At 38.5% G+C, this 17,632-nt stretch overlaps 1 protein-coding gene across 14 annotated transcripts in view; it reads left to right on the top strand.

The window, feature by feature from the left end:
• The window catches only part of MRRF (mitochondrial ribosome recycling factor), a 60,881-nt gene that overhangs the window by 347 nt on the left and 42,902 nt on the right, over positions 1 to 17,632 (top strand). For 7 of the 14 annotated variants that reach the window (XM_040482209.1, XM_040482211.1, XM_040482212.1 and 4 more), the window contains exons 2-4: positions 4,390 to 4,610; positions 12,830 to 12,985; positions 16,522 to 16,640. In XM_040482209.1, coding sequence (XP_040338143.1) covers positions 4,390 to 4,610; positions 12,830 to 12,985; positions 16,522 to 16,640 — 496 coding nt within the window. Of the gene's footprint in view, positions 1 to 86; positions 206 to 601; positions 682 to 3,148; positions 3,240 to 4,389; positions 4,611 to 12,829; positions 12,986 to 16,521; positions 16,641 to 17,632 lie in introns of those variants that run through there. The other 7 variants (XM_040482215.1, XM_040482214.1, XM_040482220.1 and 4 more) reach the window with 7 other exon arrangements.

The raw sequence follows: 17,632 nt of genomic DNA on the forward strand, positions 1-17,632 counted from the left end.
GGTTCCATTCGAATCCGGCTTGACCTTTAAGACTGGGGGCGGGACCTGTCGCTTCCGCGAGATTTTCGTGGGGTGGGGGCGGGGCTCGTCCCCTCAGCTGCGAACTTCGAGGATGCGGAGGGGAGGGTGCTTATTCAATAGCATCCCCTCCTTTGTAGCCCACTATCTGGCAGGAACATTTAGTGTTCAGAACTATCCCACGGGGGTAGGTATTATTACCCTCCCCCCCCCCCCGAGATGAAGAAATGGAAGCTCAGAGAAATAACTTTATCAGGGTCATTAGGCTGGTGAGGGATGGAGCTTAAATTACAAAACCTTAACTTTTAACCATTACTCTGTGCCTTCCCTCAGCAAACAGTTGCCATTTCAGTAGCCGTTGTCTAGTTACAAAGTATTTCTGCAGCCCTTACCTCATTCGATCGTCCTGGTAACCCTGACAAATAGTACTGTCATCTACATTTTACCTAGGAGATTGAGGTCCAGGGAGTGTGATCTATCTGAGGTCACATATCTAGGAAGTGCTAGAACCAGGACTCTTTCCCAGGTCTTCTCTAAGTTTGGTGCCTTTTTTCCTTTCACCGCACTCTACTGCATTTTCCAGAATCTTGGAGAGCTTTATAGTTCAAAAGAATGAAAACCTGAACTGACCCTTCATTTTGCAGTTGGCGAAACACAATCTAGGTAGGAGAAGTGGTTTGGTACAAGTCACATGTCACTGGAGAGCTGCCACAAATGCTTTTTGTAATACAGGTGGTTATGAATCTAAAGAGGATTGTTGGCAGGGAGTGATGAGATAGGAATATTGGGATCTGTACCTTCTAGCTCTTAGGCAAAAGTTCTTTCTCTACCTGTTAAAGTGTGTCATCCTCCTTTGGTTACATCAGGGACATGATTCTATACTATAGTCATGATGCTGTGAATAGTCAGATACTATGTAGTCAGTTGCTGCAAATACCTGTGTGTGGCACTGAATTTAGAGAGCATACCCTACTATCTCTATGTGAAAAATCTGGGAGACTAAGAGATGATCGAAGCACTGTTGGGAAGTAGAGCCCAGGACCTTCAATCTGAGGCTTAGAGTCCAGATCTTGCACCGTAATTGTGACCTTGGGCAAGGACTTAATCTTTCTAGACTTTCATTCATGTATGTATTCATCACTCATATTCAGTGTCTTCTGTATTCAGGGGCTGTGCTATGCTGGAGGTACAGCAGTGAACAAGAGAACCAGAGATCAGTCTTTGTGGTGGTTATAGTCTCAGGGAGGGATGTAGGCAGTGATCAAATAACTACACAGATATTAGCTGATACTGTTTAAGTGCTATGAAAAAAGTATAGGGTGTTGATGAAAGTGGGCTACAGGACATTTGACCGAGTTGGACTGGAGGAGACAGCCAAGAAAGGCATCCTCTGAGAAAGTGATGCTTAAGCTGAAATCTGAAAGCAAAATGAGAGGTAGTTCATTAAAGAGGTGGGGGAAGATCATTGCAAGCAGATTCAACTTCAGCATTATGTTTGAAGACCCAGGAGCAGGAGGAATATTCAAGGAAATGAAAAATCATTTTGCTTATTTGTAAAATGTGGGTGGTAATTATGAATTTGGTTATCAGATAATACATGTGAAAGTACTTTATATACAATGAGGACCCACATCCGTGTTTATAAAAATGTACATATTATAAGCTAATATACAGCTGGATTGTGAGAAGTTGCTGGGACAATAGATAAGCTAGGGCTTTGTGTCCCTCATCTAGTTCTTTACAAAATTAAAATGCACCTTCTATAGAAAACACAAAGTCAAGTTTTGAGAACCTTAACTTTGGAAAAATAGTATGTGCCTCAAATAGATTTAAAGTATACTCCCAACAGTTTCAATAATAACATCAATAATTGCTGAGTGTTTCATATATGTAATAGTATACAGTACACTGGATAAGAGCACAGACTCTGGAGCTAGATTGCCTGAAATCTAATCTTGGGCAAGTTATCTGTGCCTTTGTTTCTTCATCCATAGAATGGGTATACTAATAGTCCTTTTTTCATAGTGATATCATGAGGCTCAAATGAGTTAATGTATGCAATACAGCGTTTAGAATAGTTTCTGGCACATAGTTGTAACTCTGTAAATGTTAGCAATTGTTTCATTATTATTGTTACAATTACCTTTTTGAAAAATGGGGTGGAAACTGTAGCTCAGAGAGGCTAAATGATCTATGCAAGGTCACACAGCTCCTAATATGCATGTCCTTAAGGTAAAGGGCCCAAGGGACTGCCTTTATTGAACCTCTACTTTGAAATTTCCTGACTTCTGTGCAATTAAAATCTACGCCTAAAACATTTCAGCAATGTGGTTTATTTATAGAGTTGTCTTCCGGTTCACATGTACTGGGTCTGCTTTTGGGTGCTGCGCTTTCTGTCAAAGGTTGTTTATTTCTAACCCATTTTGATTTCCTGTTGCTTTGTGGATTGGTATTATGACCTGCAACAGGAACACCAGGAAACCTGTCTTAAATGTAGCAGCCAGATTGAAACCCTGTAGATTAAAAAACAACAACAACAACAAAACACATTATTATACAGCCATATTTGGATATAAGTGTGGGTAAGGCATTGGCTATATTAGAAAAACCTAGATATAGAAACCTCACTTAGAGCCAAATTTTGTGAACAGTTTTGGCAAAATAGGGCAGAGCTAATAGTTCCGTGCCCTTGGACAACGATGGTCTCTTTGAGCATCAGTTTCTACATCTGTAAAATGGAGATTATTATACTTTCTCTGTGGCATTATTGGGAGGATTAGACATGGTAAAGCAAGCAGCCCAGGCCTGACTTCAATTAATAGTAGCTATTGAAAATAATTAAAGAAGAGGAAAGATACTTTTTAAAATCTAGATTTGCTTTTACTGATTTCATGCAGTCAATCACTGACATCTAGCATCCCTTGCTATTAAAAATTCCAGCAGGAGAGAAAAAAAAAACTCCATCAGGAGAAATTATTTGCCTTTGATTTACTCGCTTTTCTTTTAAGAAATAATAATAATGGTAGCTAGCATTTATTAAGTAGGTACTATATCCCGGGCACTGTGCTAGGTGTTTTACATGCATTTACTATCTCATTTTAAGATCGGGATTATTTTTCTCATTTTGCAGATGAAGAAAGTGATGACCAGATAGGTGCAGTGAATTGCCCAAAGTTGGAATTTACATCCAGATCTGACTGACTAGACTATCTTATACATTGGTAAAGACACGCGGGATTCTTTGTTGTGTCTGACCGTTGTGTAGAAGTCTTTTTGAAAGGAAAGGTGATAGCTGTCAACAGATAATCTTTTGGGGGCTCCTGCTATTAGCTGGGCACTGTGCCAATTATCTTACCTGCATAAACTCATTTATTCTTCCCGAGCCTAAGAAATAACTATAATTATCCCCATTTCACAGCTGAGGAAATGAAGGTGCAGAGATGCTCAGGGGCATTTAGTCAGTGGTGGAGCTGGGATTAGATTCCCAGTCTTCCTGGCTGCAAAGTGCATGCTTTTATTCAGTTCTGCTGCATTAACATTTAAGGATGGGATTTTTTTTTTTTTTTCTCTAATGAGGTATAGGACTGATTTTCAAAGATAGTAACTTCCAGGTATTTGATGCTAATTGCTCTTGGTTTTAACTGAGTGATAGCCAGATTCCTGGCAGAAGCTGGCTATAGACTCCCGCATCTTTTCATGGTCAGAGACCTTAGAAGTATAATGTATAACTTGTGTTAACACAGAGGAGGGTGGCATTTTCCAGAGCTTTAGTTCTGTAACATGGAAGACCTCAAACCTCAACCGTGCTTCAGACTCACATTAAAGTAAAGTGCATTCTAATTGGTAATCAGCGCATAAGGAACCAAAGAAAATTTTAATTAAATGCTGTCGTGTGAATTTTCCAGTCATTTTATGCCTGTTGAAATGAGTTTTTTAAATTTAGTTTAAAGTCCTCTTCCAGTGCTCTGCCCTCCCTTTTTAGAGTATAACTTTATCAAGATTTTTTTGCCTTTTCTCATGTAAGGGTTTAATTAGCATCATTAAAGATTTCAGCTGCTGCACATTTACTTAACTCTGTGTTTCCTGTGTACTATAAGGGGCATTTGGTACAGTGGAAAGAGCCTGGCGATTTGGAGTCCTACAGACTGTGGGCAAGTTACTTAAATCTCTGTGAGCTTCAGTATCTTTCTGTAATATGGGGCTAATCATATTTCCTTGTATGGCTGTTGGGAGGAGGTAATATATTTAAATTGCCTGGCACATAGCTTAGTTTGCAGTTGTTGCTTGATAACTGGTACAAATTATTTTCTGAAGTTGTAATACTATCTGTTTTCCTTTTTTTTTCTTTTTTTTCTTTTTTTTTGGTCTTAGTCTTTATAGTGAATGTTCACAAGGATTGTCTTCCGGCATGGCCTTGGGATTAAGATGCTTCCGCTTGGTCCACCCTGTCTTTTGTAACTCCTTTGCAGCCTTGACCAGACCTGTTTCAGAAGTGACGCTGAAGACAGTGAGTGGCAGACAAAGTGACCATGGACAATACATGGCCTCACCAGCTGTACCAATCCGTTATTTCGCTACCAAGAAAGCCAAAGGTAGAGCTATATGACCTCTTTGCCTTTTTCTTGCATTTAGCCCTTGAACTATTATAGCTGGAAGGGATCTCAGAGATGTACTGAATTTCTCCCCTTGAGGAAGAACGTGGAGATGGTGTCTCAGATAGTTCAGTTGATCAGCTTAAATACCACAGTGACAGAGACAGTGTTAGAACCAAGGGTCTCTTTGCTCATTACCGTGTGGCCTCCTATGTTACCATTGCTCAGAATATACCTCATTTCCTTCTTTTAGTTTTAGTTTTGGAATTAGAGATGTAAGTGCCAAGCCAACCAGAATATTTGTGGCAGAGATCAACATATTTTCTCCTTATAACAAGCAAGACCTCTGTTGGAAGTGAAATTAAAACCAGAAGTTTGTTGGGTGAGGAGGTATTAGAGCCATGGATTTAGATGGATGATCTTAATGGTTTGTGTCATCCAAGAATGAGACTTTGATATGCCGCAGGTCTCAGCTTAAATGTCGCTTCCTCAGGGAAGTCCTCTCTGACCCCTTAGACTGGGTCAGGTCCCTTGTTACGTGCACTCTTGTGCACTGTTATTTTACCTTTGACGTCCTTAGCACAGCACCCGTTAATTAATCAATTAATTGTGAGATTAATTATTGTTTGTTCTGTGTCTTCTATGCTGGACCCTATGAGAATAGGGTCCGTGCCTTATTTAGTACCTAACAGGTCCTGACACATAGTATGTATCAAAAAATGTTGTTGAATGAATAAGGAGTGGAGAAAGCACTCCTCAGCACACCTCAAAGCACACGTGCTATTTGCAGGGGTGGGTCAGGGAGTCCGTTCCCAAGGATGGTGTTGGAAACGTGCTGCTGAATATTTTTTCCGCTGACTTTCCTTTTATGGTTTCATATGAACCCTCCCTTTGCTATTAATAGGAAAATTAACAAATTGCTGAAAGAGCATTAATAGTTAGAAGATTTATATTGTTACTAGTGATAATGGTAACGACTTTTCATCTGTATGTTGCACTGATTTTTTTTTAATTTCACAAATTCACGTATTTAATAATTTGACCTTTATAATTATCTACTGAAAGAATTATTATTATCTAGTGAAGACATTTTTATAATTATCTGGTGAAGCCCAAATCTCACCATTTGCAAACGAGGAGATCGAGGTACCTATGTAAGATGTTTGTCCATGGTCACATCTAGATAGTGGCAGAACTGGGAATGGGGGGAGCCTCCTGATGCACACATTAGCTATAGCGTGTAAGCAGCTTTTCATATTTACTTGGCTGCTCAGTTTTTAGCTCTTCTGATTGCCTCTTTAAAAAGTCGGTTGTTTCACTTTTTCTTTGAAATTTGTTGGATTCCTTCTGTATTAGGAATGAGAGTCGTTTGTTGATTGTGCTGTAGCTGTCTGCTTTGCCTTTTACTTAATGGTATCTTTTGTTGACCATAAGTTTTAATGTGGTCCTATTTTTTTCGTCCTTTCCTTTATCATTTGTACTTTTTGTGTCTTCTGTAACAAATCCTTACCTACCCAGAGTCATATTCTTCTATATTTTCTTCTAAATATTTTAAAGTTTTTTACTTTTCGTGGGTTTTGAGTCCATATGGAATTTATTTTTGAAGGTGTTGTGAGGCTGGGAATCTAGTTTTAAGTTTCTTTTTTGAAATGGGTCATATGTTGTGTCAGCATCACTTATTGATTAGCCCCTTCTTTACTCCCAGATTTGTAATGCCTCCTCTGTCGCATGTCAAGTTTTTTGTTGATTTTAGTTGATTTTGTTGAATTACTTATCTCTTCCTGTTCTAAATTTCTTGCTACCTGAATCACTGTCATAAAGCCTTGAACCTAGTGGTAAAAATCTTTCCCCTTACTATACATACACACTTTTCTGGCCTTTCACTCCTGTATGTGAAATTTATAATCATATTGTTAATTTTTCTCCATAAAGATTTTATACATTTCTTTGATCAGCTTTATTTCTGGGTATTGTCGTTTTGGTCACATACATATTTTTTATTAAATAAATTTTGGGGTTATAACATATATGCAGAATAGTACATACATTCATTGTAAGTGGTTACAGTTCAGAGAATTCTCACAAAGTGAACACAGCCTTGTAACCGTCACCCACGTCAAGATATAGAACATCACTCGTACTCTGGAAGCTTCCTGCCCGTCCCTTTCGGTTGTCACCCTTTAAAAGATAACCCATTTTGGGACTTTAGCACTATAGATTAGGTTTTCCCTTTTTGAGCTCACTGTAGCTTCTTTTGTGCCTGGCTTCCTGCGGTAACAATCTGTTTGTGAGATTTGTCTATGTTGTTGCATGTAGTAGTTGTCTGTGCGTTTTTATTTATGGTATCCTAGTGAATGCTTATGCCACAACTTGTGTATGCTTGTCCAGTTGATGGACATTTGGGCTGCTTCCAGTTTTGAACTGGAAGTAAATAATGCTGTGAATGTGCATGTACATGGATTTTGGTGCCCATATATATATATATACCTTCCTCTTGGTGTACATATACCAAGAGGTGGGATGGTCGAGTCTTCCGAGGATGTGTATGTTCCCTTTCAGTACATACAGTTTTCCAGAATAGTTGTGCCAGTTTACACTCCTACCAAAAAGGTTTTAGCTTTCTCTTTGTTCCACGTACTCACGAGTGCTCAGTACACTGTCTTTTTATTTCTAGCCATTCTGATGGGTGTGTGGTTTTATCTCATTGTGGTTTTAATTTGTCATTTCTTGATGGGTGATGATGGCGAGCACCTTTACATTTGTTTTTTGGCTCTTTGTATATCCTCTTTCCAGTCTTTTGCCCGTTAAAAAAAAGTCAATTGGTAGGAGTTTCAGTATATTCTAAAGATAAGACTTATGTCATATGTACGTATTGCTGATGTGCTTTCCATTTCAGTCTTTTAGTGGTGTTTTGTTTCAAGTTTTTATTTAAATTCGAGTTAGTTAACATAGTGTAATGTTGGTGTCAGGAGTAGAATTCAGTGATTCATCACTTACATTTAATTGTGTCTTTTGATGAACAGAAGTTCTTAATTTTCAGGTAGTCAATTTGTTAATCTTTTCCTTTATGGATAATGCTTTTTTTTTTTTTTCAGTTTAAGAAAAATGACCCTACCTTAAGGTCATGAGTGGATCTATTGTGTTATTTTATGGAAGATTTGTTTTTTTAAATTCATATCTTTTTTAAAGATCACTCGTGCTGTTTGGTTGCTGGTGAATAGGAACACTTTTGGTTATTATACACTCATGTGATATCTTGCAACTTTGAACTCTTTTATTAGATCTATTATTTGTATATTCTTTTGAATTTTCCAGGTAATTGTGATACCCGTAAATGATGGTAGCTCTGTTTTTCCCTTTCTAATCCATATACCTTTTCTTCCTCCCCTCTCTTCCTTTCTTCCTCCCTCCCTTCTCTCTTTCTAACTGCATTGGCTAGGAACTCTAATATAATTTGAATAAACGTGACTGATGATAGTAGGCATCCTTGTTATATTTCTGACTTGTTAAGGAACACTTCTCATATGTTAACATCAAGAATTATGTTTGCTTTATTTTTCAGTAGTTTCTCTTTTAAGCAAATATCTTCTGTCCCTATTTTGTTAAGAATTTTTGTTTTGAATGGGTGTTAAGTTTTTATCAAATGCTCTTAGTGCATTTATTGAGACGATCGTCTTTTTTTTTTTTTTTACTTTTTTAATCTATTAATGGGGTGACTCAACATCAGTAGCTTTTTCTGCTGTTAAACCACTTTTGCATTTTTGGTATGAGCCCTGCTTGCTCCTTTTGATATATAATTTGTTTGTACACTGCTTGATACATAATTTGTATGTATGTTGTTGGATTTGGTTTGCTAATATTAATTTAGGATTTTTGAGTCTATACCTTTATGTGAGGTTAGCCTTAATGTAAGTCTCTGATATTGATGGGTATAACTTTCTAGCATTTCCTTGTCTGGTTTTGGTATCAAGACTATATTAGTCTCATGATGTGAGCTGGGAGTTCATCTTTGTCTTTCTGTCTCTCTCTCAGTGGGATGGTCTGTGTAAGACCAGGATTAATCAGTTCCTTACATGATTCTTAGAACATGCCTATGAAATCACCTGAACCTGGTATTGTGTGTGGGCAGGCTTTAAATCATAGATTCAGTTTCTTTAATGATTATGATGCTATTTAGATGTTCTCTTTTTTCTTCAGTTAATTTTAGTAAATTATGTATTTTTAGGAAATTTTTTATTATTTCCACGTTTTCAAAGTTGTTGGCATAGAGTTGTCCATAATAGTCTCTCAAAATTATTAAAATCTCTAATGTTTTGGTAACTGTCTTCTCCTTTTCTTTCTTAATATTAATTGATTTGTCTACTTCCTTTTTTTCCTCAGTTATTCTTGAAAGAAGTTTTTTGGTTTCATAAGCCTTTTAAGAAAGAGATTTTAATTTTGTTGATTTGTCATTTTTGGTTTTATTGATTTCTGCCCTTTATTGTTTATTTTCTCCCGTCTTTCTTTTTCTATCCTTTGAACTGGACAGTTCATTAATTTTCAACCTTTGTTCTTTTCCTATAAGTGTATAAAGCTATAAACTTCTATGTAAATATGTCAGGTGGCTCAAAGACGTTTTAGATATACAGTATTATTATTATTATTTTAAAACACTTAAAATTTTCATTATGTGTTTTCCATTAGTTCATGACTTATTTTGAAGTGTTTAAAATTTTTCAAACATGTTTTTTGGAGAGTTAGCTTGATCCCACTGTGATCAGAGACTATGTCCTATATGATGAAGATTCTTTGATATTTATTGAGATTTGTTTTGAGGGATAGAACAAGATCATTTTATATACAAGTCCAAATATGCTTGAGAAGAATATGTATTCTCTTACTGCTGGATGCAAGATTGTGTATATGACCATTAGATTGAGTTGGCTAATTGTATTGATCAAATTTTCTATTTTTTTATTTGCTCAATTTATCAGTTATGAAGGAAGGTATTTTGAATGTCTTTGTATGATTGTAGATTCATCAGTTTCTCCTTTTAATTCCATTGATCTTGACGCTACATTATGTGGTGTATTTAAGCTCAGAAGGGGAGTATCTTTCTGGTGAATTGTTTCTATTTTCATTATGAAGTGGCCTTAATTTTTTCTAAAAATGCATTTTGTCTTAAAATCTATTTTTAGATGTTGATATAACTATCAGCCTTCTTTTGTTTAATATTTTCCAGGGTTATTTTTCCATTCATGTACATTAAACTTTCTGTAATCTTATGTTTTTGCAAAACCTCTTATGTGTTGTATATGACTAGATTTAAAAATATCTTACTGAGAATCTGTAACTTTTGTTTTTGAAATAGATGGAGTTTTCTAATGTTTATTTATTTTCGAGAGAGAGAGAGAGAGAGAGAGAAAGCACGTGCAAGGTGGGGAGGAGCAGAGAGAGAAGAGGGAGAGAGAGAATCCCAAGCAGGCTCCACACTCAGTGAGAAACCTGACATGGGAGCCCGATCTCGTGACTGTGAGATCGTGACTTGAGCTGAAATTAGGACTTGGATGCTTAACTGACTGAGCCACTCAGGCATCCTGAGAGCCTCAAACTTTTAAGTCAAATGCTTCGTCTGTGTATATTTATTGTGATTACTGAGTATTTGTATATCTACCATTTTATTTTTTACTTTATCATAGTTTTCTTTGTTTTTCTCCTCCTTTCTATTGAATTAGCCAAATTTTTTTTTATTTCTGTTTTCTCATCTCTGCTAATTTGGAAGTTATACATTTTATTTCTTATTGTTTTGGTAGTTACCCTTAATTTCTTTTTTTTAACTTTTTATAGAAATTGAAAGGCACCTATAGAAAAGTGCAGTTATCATAAGAAACAGCTTGGTCATTTTCACAAACTGAAAACACTTGTGTAATCAGCACCTAGATCAAAAACCAGAAATTCCCAGCATGTCAGAAGTCCCCTTTATGCTCCCTTCTAGTAATTTACCTCCTCCTACTCCTTGTAGGTAACTATATCCTGACTTCTTTTTTTTTTTTAATTTTTTTTAATGTTTATTTTTGAGAGAGAGACAGAGTGTGAGTGGGGGAGGAGCAGAGAGAGAAGGAGACACAGAATCCAAAGCAGGCTCCAGGCTCCGAGCTGTCAGCGCAGAGCCCGACGTGAGGCTCGAACACACAGACTGCCAGATCATGACCTGAGCTGAAATTGGACGCTTACCGACTGAGCGCCCCTGTATTCTGACTTCTAGTGGCAGGATTACGTTTGTCTCTATATTCCTGTATCTGGCTTTTGTACTGCACACTCTGTATTCTAGTGTCTAGCCTCTTTGCTCAACGTTATGATTGTGAGATTTATTCTGTGTAGTTGTAGATCTTTCTTTCTCATGACTGTATACTATTTCATTCATATTATCTATCCTCATATTGATGGGCATAACTTAATTTTTTTCTTTTTGTTTTGAGAGAGAGAGAGAGAGAGAGAGAGAGAGAGAGTGTGAGCAGGGGAAGGGCAGAGAGAGAGAGAGGAAGACACAGAATCCGAAGTAGGCTCCAGGCTCTGAGCTGTCAGCACAGAGCCTGACTCGGGGCTCAAACTTAGGAACTATGAGATCATGCCCTGAGCCAAAAATCAGACGCTTAACAGACTGAGCCACCCAGGCTCCCACTTAAAAATTTTAACATACATTCTTAGTTTAGAAAATCTAAAATTGAAGATACTGTCTCCATCATTTCTAGCTCCTGTTGTTGCTCTTGGAAAGTCTGCTGTTACTGTAAATTTGGATCCTTTTTAGATAATTTTTCTTTTATCTTGGGCTCTTTTCAAGATCTCTTTGTCCTTAATTTTCTGCATTCACAGGATGTCTAGGTATGAATGTACTTTTAGTATCCTGTTTGGAACTTGTGTTTCTGAATCTGAAGATTGTCATCTTTCATTAGTTCCAAAAATACTAAGCCATTATTCTGTTAACTTAAGGGCAATAAGGTTTCAAGAACGGTGGTGGCACAAGCCAATAAATATTTTTTTAAAAATCACTCTGCTGCTTACTGGTTGGTACTTTGGGGAACACATTTAAATGACTTGTGCTATAGATTTCTCATCTCATCTCATCTCCCTCTACAATGGGAACAGTAATAATATCTGTTCTTCCTACTTCCAAGAGCTGCTTTGATTATCTAATAGAAGAATGTACTTTAAATTGCATTGCAAATTATAATATGCTGTACAAATACCACAGGAGTTAGCTCTCTGTAGATGTTTAATAAAATTTGTTGTGAATGAATCTCAATAAATACTTGAATTGTTAGCAAATAAGTGGATAGTAGTAGTACTTAATATTTTTCTTTTTTTTTTTCCCTTGACCCACCTCCCACGAAGAAATGCAGGAATATTTGTATACTTGTGGGAGTGATCTATATACATAGAATGTAAATGAAAAATCACCATGGTGGCTTAGGCATAAAATAGAATTTTATTCAGTTCCCATTGCTGATTTTTCTGAAATATGAGTCATTATTATCACCACTGGTGGTATTTAATGTCTGTAACTACTGTTGTTCCTTTTGTCTCTACCAGCTATCAGATACTTTGCATATCCTTGTCTTAGCATTTGTTTTAAAATGAATTAATGTATTTCCTGTGTCTCCAATTAGATTGTATAGAGACAATCTAATGGAAAGTTTGTAGGTTAAAATTAGGCAGATCTGAGACCAAATCTTGGCTATACTATTTCATGATCTGGTGACATTAGGCAAGTCACTTTACCTTTCTCATCTTCTGTTTATTTTTCTAAAAAATAAGGAATTAATTTATTTATGGAGTGCATGCCATGTGGATAGTGCTGTTATAGGTGTTTGAATTACTTAATTTGTATCATAGCAACCTGGCAATACAGATATTATCCCTGTTTTATAGGGAAGGAACCTGATACTCAGAAGAGCAGAGTAATTGCTCAAAGTCATAAAACTCATATGCGTGATAGCCAGGATTTTCACCTGGGGTGTTTCATTATAAAGCCTGTACCTTCACTAGTACCTCAGAAAATGATTAGCATTTTCTGGGAATCCAGTGGGTAATAAATGTAGGCTATTTTGTAGGACACTGATGATGTACAGTTTTTTAGCACTTGGCATTTTTCCCTGCATTTCGTAGGCATTTCTTCCCTAATTGTTTATTGTCTCTGTTTCTGCTGCTGTTCTTGTGTTCACTGATTGTTGACTTTTTAGCCAAAGGGAAAGGACAGATCCAAACCAGAGTGAATCTGAATGCTGCCTTGGTTGAGGATATAATCAGCTTGGAAGAGGTGGATGAAGAAATGAAGTCTGTGACAGAAGCGCTCAAAGATAATTTCAATAAGACTGTCAATATAAGGACCTCACCAGGTTAGTGACTGAACCAATGTTTTGGAGAAGGGCATAGTGGAAAGATCATGGCTTTGGCAGGGCTGGGTTTCAGTCCTAGCTTTGTTACTTACTAACTGGTGACCATGGGCAGTTAACTTTACTTTTCTGGTCCTCAGTTTCCTTGTCTGATTCCCACCTTATAGCTTTGGAGTGAGTATTAAAGTCAGTGAGATAACACATGTAACGGTTTGAGCACAGTGCCTGGCTCGTAGTTAATACTACGTTTATTTGTCCATTCAACGATGAACTAAGTATTGTGCTGGTCCACAAGTGGTGAACAAAAGTAGGCATGGTCTTTGCTCTCATGGAATTGCACTCTCAAAAAATGGGATTTTTATTACGATTATACTATATAAGCACTTCTAGGTATTTGGTCTTACAGTAACTGACATCTTTGGTCTGATTTTTCCAATTTGTCCTATTTGGCCATTCTTATCCCCTACTGGGAACCAAGTGGCTGCAGACCTATCCATCTGAGGCATTTCTGTACCTCTGAGCTTGACCAGGAAGATTCCGTTTGGGTTGATAACTTCCTGAAAGTGGCTTTTCTAAGTGGGATATGTCAGAACTGTCTAAGAGAACTGTTTGCAGATGTGATGGAAGAAGTGAGTTGTCAGCTAATGGTGCAGGCAGGCAGGAAAAATCCAATTGCTGTTAAATTGGCCTTTTGGAAATTGTCATCATCCTAGAGTCAAGCCTGGGACCCCCTCTGAAGGTATCTCTAGGAGCTTGGGCTGCTCCCACTCACATCTTGGCTGGGATAGTTCCTAAGGAAACTAGGAAATACTTCATGAACTTGTTCTTAAGAAAACCAAATGAAAAATATACAGCTCCATTTATAAACACCAGCAGAAACATACTGAGTTTAGAGACGAGATCCTGTGTGAAATCAGAAGACCATTCCGTCATTTGTCAACCTTTGGACTGGGGCATTTCTGCCTTTGCTGACAGTAGAGCGTGCCATTCAATCTCTCCCAACTGTTTATTTTAAACTTGCTTATTATTTTAGGTATGAAACTGATAAAGTGCTTTGTCTCCCCTGTGCTTTCTGGCCTGTTAACATTCTGCAGCCGAAACCAGAGAGCAGTTTGAGAGGAGCTCAGGGAGAAATGTGATACTTAAAATTAGCCAGCAAGCTCCACTCTTGTTGAACTTAAAAAGATGATGGGCCTGGAAAGGGGTTGGGAGTGTAATTTGTTAAATGTTAACCTCTGCGAAAATGAGGGGCAGGAATGAGGCTGAGGGAGATTCTCGCTGGGGACAGATTGAGGGAAAAGGATTTGATGCATTATGTCGATATGGATTTAGGGAATGGGAACCACCACAATTGCATACTGAAAAGCCCGTGTTGCGACTTCTGTGGCAAAGGATCTTATGGCAAATCAGGAAGGCTGAGTTAAGATCCATTTTCAGAAGGCCTCCCGTTGGTATTTCCTCTTTGCCTCCTTCTCTTCAGGGTTATGTTTGTGTAACGTTCTCTCTAGAACTTGGGGCCGTGAAGAGACTGGGTGAAACTGAACTTAGCCAGTCTTTTCTGTGCCATATTCTTCCATATCCTCTTTCACCACTATCTGGGCCAGCAGGCACTTTTCCTTTCACACCTCTGTCTGTCTACCAGTAATTTCTATCTCCAAGGTAGTTGATTGCTTTTTTTAAAAATTATTTTTTTAGGGGCGCCTGGGTGGCGCAGTCGGTTAAGCGTCCGACTTCAGCCAGGTCACGATCTCGCGGTCCAGGAGTTCGAGCCCCGCGTCAGGCTCTGGGCTGATGGCTCAGAGCCTGGAGCCTGTTTCCGATTCTGTGTCTCCCTCTCTCTCTGCCCCTCCCCTGTTCATGCTCTGTCTCTCTCTGTCCCAAAAATAAATAAACGTTGAAAAAAAAAACTCTTAAAAAAATTATTTTTTTAATATGAAATTTATTGTCAGATTGGTTTCCATACAACACCCAGTGCTCATCCCAACAGGTGCCCTCCTCAATACCCATCACCCACCCCCCCCACCCCCCACCAACCCTCAATTTGTTCTCAGTTTTTAAGAGTTTCTTATGGTTTGGCTCCCTCTCTCTCTTAATTTTTTTTTCCTTCCCCTCCCCCATGGTCTTCTGTTGATTGCTTTTAATAGTTGTCTAAGATACAAATTTATCCATGTATTTGTTCTTGCCCTCTTCCATTCATCCATCCATCTGTACACTGATGTATTCACCAAAACATTATTGAGCACTTATTCCGTGCTGATGAGTAGGTGCTGTAGATACAGAGAGAAAGGACATTGTTCCCAGCTTCCAAGAGCCCAGAGCCTAATGTGAAGAGATCAACAAGTAAACCAACATGGATAAAACCAGATAGCAAAGCAGAGTGGTGAAGAACATGCCTGTAGAGTTGTCCAGACCTGGGTTTGAATTTAGGCTCCATTATTAAGAACTGTTGTGACCTTGGGCAAGTTACTGTCTGGTCCTCCGTTTCCTCATCTGTAAAATAGTGGAACTATCTCATAGAGTTGTGATAATGAAAGCAAAAGAAATTATAGAGAACATTTAGTATGGTGTCTTGCACATAGGAAATGTTCAGCAAATACTGGTTATCATCATTATAGAAGGGGTCCATGGCGTCCTAGGGAGCTCATAAGGGGGTTTGTTATCGAGCCTAGAAGGTGAGATAAGATTCCTGAGATTGGATGCTATTATAGCTGAGTGTTAAAGAATGAGCTGGAGTTATCTGAGCAGAGAAGGACATTCTCAATAGAAAGAACAATATATGCTCAGAATCCTGAGGCAAGAAAGAGCAGACTGTATTAGAGAAATTGTAAGTAGTTTAGCTTGGTTAAAATACAGGAGAAAGTCAAGAAGTAGTAATAGTTAACATTTACTGGGCACTCGTATATGCCAGTTACAAGTGCTTTCCAGATACTTTCATAACAACCCGATGAGGTAGGTACAATTTGTATGCCCCATTTACAGAGATCAGGAAACAGGTGTCTAAAGGTTTAGGGGATCTGCCTAGGGTCACATAATCAGGAGGGGACAGAGTTGGTATTTGAACCCAGGTCATTGATCTTTAGAATTGTGGAGATTTTTACCATTATACCTCCTGGACTTTTCCAGATTGAAGCCAGTGTTGTCAACAACCTCCTCTCCTGTGATGACATTGAATCTGGTTGAATACTTCACATCAGATCTTGGGGTCTTAATAAGTACTGCACTGCATTATTCTTACAACGGTATGCTGGGACAATTCCCAGTTTGCCTAAGAGGACCCCTCCCCCACTTTTTCTTTGTGTCTCAGAATGAGCCATTTATGATTGGCCACCCTGGTTGACGGTAGGGAAGTCCTAGTTCTGACAACGCTTCAGAGCTCTTTCCAGCATGTGACACTGCTGCTCCTGTGACAGCCCCTTGAACAGTCTTGCCACATCGATAAGGGATCACTGAATATTAGTTGAATCTGAATTAGGTAGGGACTTAGATGTGGGGCTGTTAAGGTCTTTCTGAGTTCTAAGACTCTGTGACTTTTCTTTTAGGATCCCTTGATCATATCACTGTGGTAACTGCTGATGGGAAGCTTGCTTTAAACCAGATTGGCCAGATCTCCATGAAGTCTCCACAGCTGATTTTGGTGAATATGGCCAGCTTCCCAGAGGTAAGGTGGCTTTTGCCAAAGGGACCTCTTCATGATCTCTTTTGGAATTGAGGAGGCTGGGTCAAGTCAGGAAGAAGTAGTCCCTCCAGCTTGGGATGGAACAAGAGAGAAGGCACAATAAAGGGAACTTAATGATAAGGAGAAACTCTCTTCTTGTTTCAAAATTCCTTTTTTGTTAAACTCAAACACTAAAAGGCCAGGCAAGTAATTTGAATACTGAAACTGGCTCCATCTAAGGAACGTAATAGTGGCGATACAGTGATTGGCGCTTAGCCAAATGGAAGGGGCTGGGGTAAGCGGGAGAGCCTGCACCCTGTCTGAAGGGAGCAGCCTCTGCCCAGCTCCTGCTGATCATTGCCAGGCAGAAGTTAAACCTGGTAATCAGTGTTATCAGACGCTAAGGTTTGTATTTCTAGAATAAGCCAGTAACTCACATTTTTATATAAGATCTTTCCTAAATGTTGGTAACAAATTCACTTTTTTTTTTTTTTAAAGACTGTGAGACAAAGTGTATTAATGGGCCCCCAGTTTGTGACCTTTGCATTAGCATTGGGAGCAGACTTTCAGGAATTCATATTCCTTTCAAACTGGTCCATTGCAGAATTGGACAGAGCACAGAGCCTCCAGGGCTGGAAGGTGGATTGCATTAGATCATCGCAACCTTGAGGCTATGATTTTAAGTCTAGTTGAGGAAGACAAATGGGCTTTTCCTTATTGTTCCAGTGGATTGTAAATTGACCTGGACTGGGAGTCCTGGAGAACCTGGGACCCGGTCCCATCTCTACTGTTTGACCTCCATTTTATCATCTGTTAACATGGGGTGGAGGAATCTGAAGTCTCTTCCTGTTCCAATGGTCTCTATCAATACTTCTCTCCCAAAGACCAAAGTGGAACCTGTTGGATTTGACAAACTGGGTTAGAGACATGAGGAGGGAAATCCCTTGCTGTGAACAAACTGTTTCAAATCAGAAGGCTGCTGTAGCTAATGTGCC

Source organism: Herpailurus yagouaroundi, unplaced genomic scaffold (assembly GCF_014898765.1).
Source record: "Herpailurus yagouaroundi ecotype Mexico unplaced genomic scaffold, PumYag 160, whole genome shotgun sequence".
NCBI classification, from domain to species: domain Eukaryota; kingdom Metazoa; phylum Chordata; class Mammalia; order Carnivora; family Felidae; genus Herpailurus; species Herpailurus yagouaroundi.